Source organism: Cynara cardunculus, assembly GCF_001531365.2.
Source record: "Cynara cardunculus var. scolymus isolate 2C chromosome LG 17, CcrdV1, whole genome shotgun sequence".
NCBI classification, from domain to species: domain Eukaryota; kingdom Viridiplantae; phylum Streptophyta; class Magnoliopsida; order Asterales; family Asteraceae; genus Cynara; species Cynara cardunculus.
This window is the reverse complement of record NC_037544.1, coordinates 1,078,882-1,081,806: the sequence shown is the minus strand read 5'-3', so window position 1 is coordinate 1,081,806 and position 2,925 is coordinate 1,078,882. Positions and strand designations below refer to the sequence as shown.

At 37.7% G+C, this 2,925-nt stretch overlaps 1 protein-coding gene across 1 annotated transcript; it reads right to left on the bottom strand.

The window, feature by feature from the left end:
• Nucleotides 1-449: 449 nt before the first annotated feature.
• Nucleotides 450-1,674, bottom strand: LOC112500405 (mitogen-activated protein kinase kinase kinase 18-like). The gene has a single exon (XM_025103900.1). It carries the CDS (start codon nucleotides 1,659-1,661, stop codon nucleotides 450-452), a length of 1,212 nt encoding a protein of 403 aa, XP_024959668.1. The 5' UTR covers nucleotides 1,662-1,674.
• Between the last annotated feature and the right edge of the window lie 1,251 nt (nucleotides 1,675-2,925).

The following is a 2,925-nucleotide window of genomic DNA, read 5'->3' as shown; positions in this document are numbered from 1 at the left end:
ATATTATATTTATTTATGTGAAATATATAATTTACAAATAATTATAATATATAAATTCTAATAAAATAAATAAATTTGAAACTAATTTTAACTATAAAAAATCCATTACACTAGTCAAATTACCAAATAATATTGAATTTGATGTGATATCATTCGTTGTATCAACATTAGTAACCAGTCAATACTTAAACCGGTTACTCATATATTTAAATGTTTGAAACTTCACATCTTAGATACAAAAACGAAAGTTTTAAAAATACGTTACCTAAAATAAGAATCAAGACAAAGTGTGTTATTTTTTACCCTTCAACGGAGGAGTAATACGGTGACACGCGTCACCGTATGCCCAACTATAGGTCCGTCCCTGGCGGCTTCCAATTATCAGATTTTTGAAAAGACGACGGTAACAGTTAAATATAATAAAACGGTATTTAAGAAAACGAAAAGATTTAAAAACATAACAAATGATTCGAGTCTTTTATTTCAAAAAATTTATGGTAAATTAAATGATCAAAATCAAGAAATCTTGATACAATCGAATGCTCCAAGACCTCAATATCTTCATCTCTAACTAAGCTTTCAACCTCTCGTTGTTCTTGTTCTTCCAAATTCAAATTCAAAAAACGAAACGAATCCGAACGATCGAAACCGCCATCGCGAACCTCCGTTTCGTTAATCGGATTACTTCGAACCGTAATCCAATCTTCGTCGTCCCAATTGGGAAAACTTGGAGTAGCTTCAACCAATTGGTTTATCCTCTCCGCAGGAGACTCGCCGGAGAAATTCTCCATCTGGGTCGCAGGCGAAGGTTCCGTCACCGATAAAGATTCCCAGAAACCGTGATCCAATATACTCGTCGGAGACTTTCTTGTTTCGAAACCCGAATCCGAATTACACACAAATGGGTGTTGAAGGAGTTCTTTTGTTGTCCATCTCTTTTTAGCATCTATGTTCAAACACTTCGCCAAGAAGTCTTTGCCGTCCTCCGGCAGCCATTTGGGAATCTCCGGTAAGTCATTGGAATATCCAATTTTGTACAAAGCGGAAACCGGGTCGGTTATCTCCGGCCACGGGTTTGACCCGGTTGCCATTTCGATTATTGCACACCCAAGAGCCCATACATCAGCTGGAAACCCCTGTTCGTCACCTCGTGCTACCTCCGGCGCCATGAAAACCGGTGTACCGGAAAACTGAGAAGTGGTGGCTCCGCCGTTTTCCACCAGTTTCGCACAACCCAAATCGCCGATCTTGACACCATCTTTGCAAATTAACAAATTCTGGCATTTGATATCGCAATGCGCAATGTTATTGAAGTGAAGATAATCTAATCCGAGAAGAATCTGATGAGTATAAGACCGGATCAGCGACTCATCAAGCGATCCTCCTTGCGACTTGATCACATCGGAAATGGTGCCGCCGGCGGCATACTCCATGAACAGATTATATGTGGGTTTGTTGTTATGATAATCGACATCAAAACCCATGTACTGGATTATGTTTTTTGAGGTTAATTTAGAAAGAAAGTGTTGTTCTTTCTGTAGGAAACCAGAGGCGGAAAGCTCTGTGGATTTGCAGGCAAAAAGATCTCCGGTGGTGGTGGTGGCAACGTATACGGCGGCGTAATATCCCCGGCCGATTATAGGACCTCTTTTCCATTCCATCTTAGAGAGCGAAGCAAGAGAATTTTGAAGGGTGTGTAAGGTGTGATTTGATGACATATCAACATAGAAGAGACCATATATATATATACACACACAGAGTCTCTCTCTCTCACACACACACATATATATATATATATATATATATAGATATATTTATATATAGGGATGTTTTTTTTATTACTAAACATTTTTTAGAACTAGTGTATCATGTGATAGGGATGTTTTTTCTTACTATTAAGATTTTTGAGAACCGATACATCATATGATGGTGTATATAATTATTTTTATCTATGGTTAGAATTTAATGTATTGATTAACATATATTTATTATATAATGTGTTTGTTTTACATCTACTCGGTTTACAATGTAAATTTTTTTGATGTGTTTGTGAAGAAAAAAGTAAACAAAAAAAGTTTCACATTGCAAATCGAATACATACGAAACAAACACATTGTAAAACAAATATATGTTAATTAATACATTAAATATTATATTTAGTTGGGAAAAAACTTAAGGTAAAAGTTTTCATGAATCTAACATATTTTGGGGTTCTCAAATGATTAAGCTCGTATGTATATGTGAGAGGTTTAAAATACAAACTATGTAATTATTATATTATATATAAATCAATCTTAGTTGTCCATCTAGTCTAATAAATATCTGATTTCATTATGTTTCTTAATCTAAAGTTATGAGCATAATGAATAAACCTAATCATCTTTGTATATCTCAACCATAATTAATGAATAATGATAGTTGTCCATAAGGGTGCGTTTGGTAGGCGGAACATGATGGGACAGGACAGAACAGAACACATTTGTCCCATGTTTGGCATGTGTTTATATGGAACAAGGTGGAACTAACTAGAACAAATATGGAACACGCCTGTCCCTCCTCCCCCCCTGGAACTAAGTGGAACAAGGAAGCATTTTACCCATCTACCCCTAAAATTAGAAAACCTAATCACTCTCTCCTCTCTCGTCCTCTCAACTCGTCTGCCTCCATCGCTTCCTGCCTCCATCGCAACTCGTCTCCTTCATCAGATCTGGCTCTCAACTCGTCTCCTTCATCAGACGGCGACCATCGTCTGCGACCATCGTCTGCGACCATCGAATGCGAGTTCCGATCGGCGTTCTTCTCTTCTCCACTGTTCCAGACGACGGTACGCTTCCTGCCTCCATCGCTTCCTTCATCGACGGCGACCATCGACGGTACGCTTCTCTTCTCTCCATATCCAGTCGAGGTTTTTCATCGACCATCGAC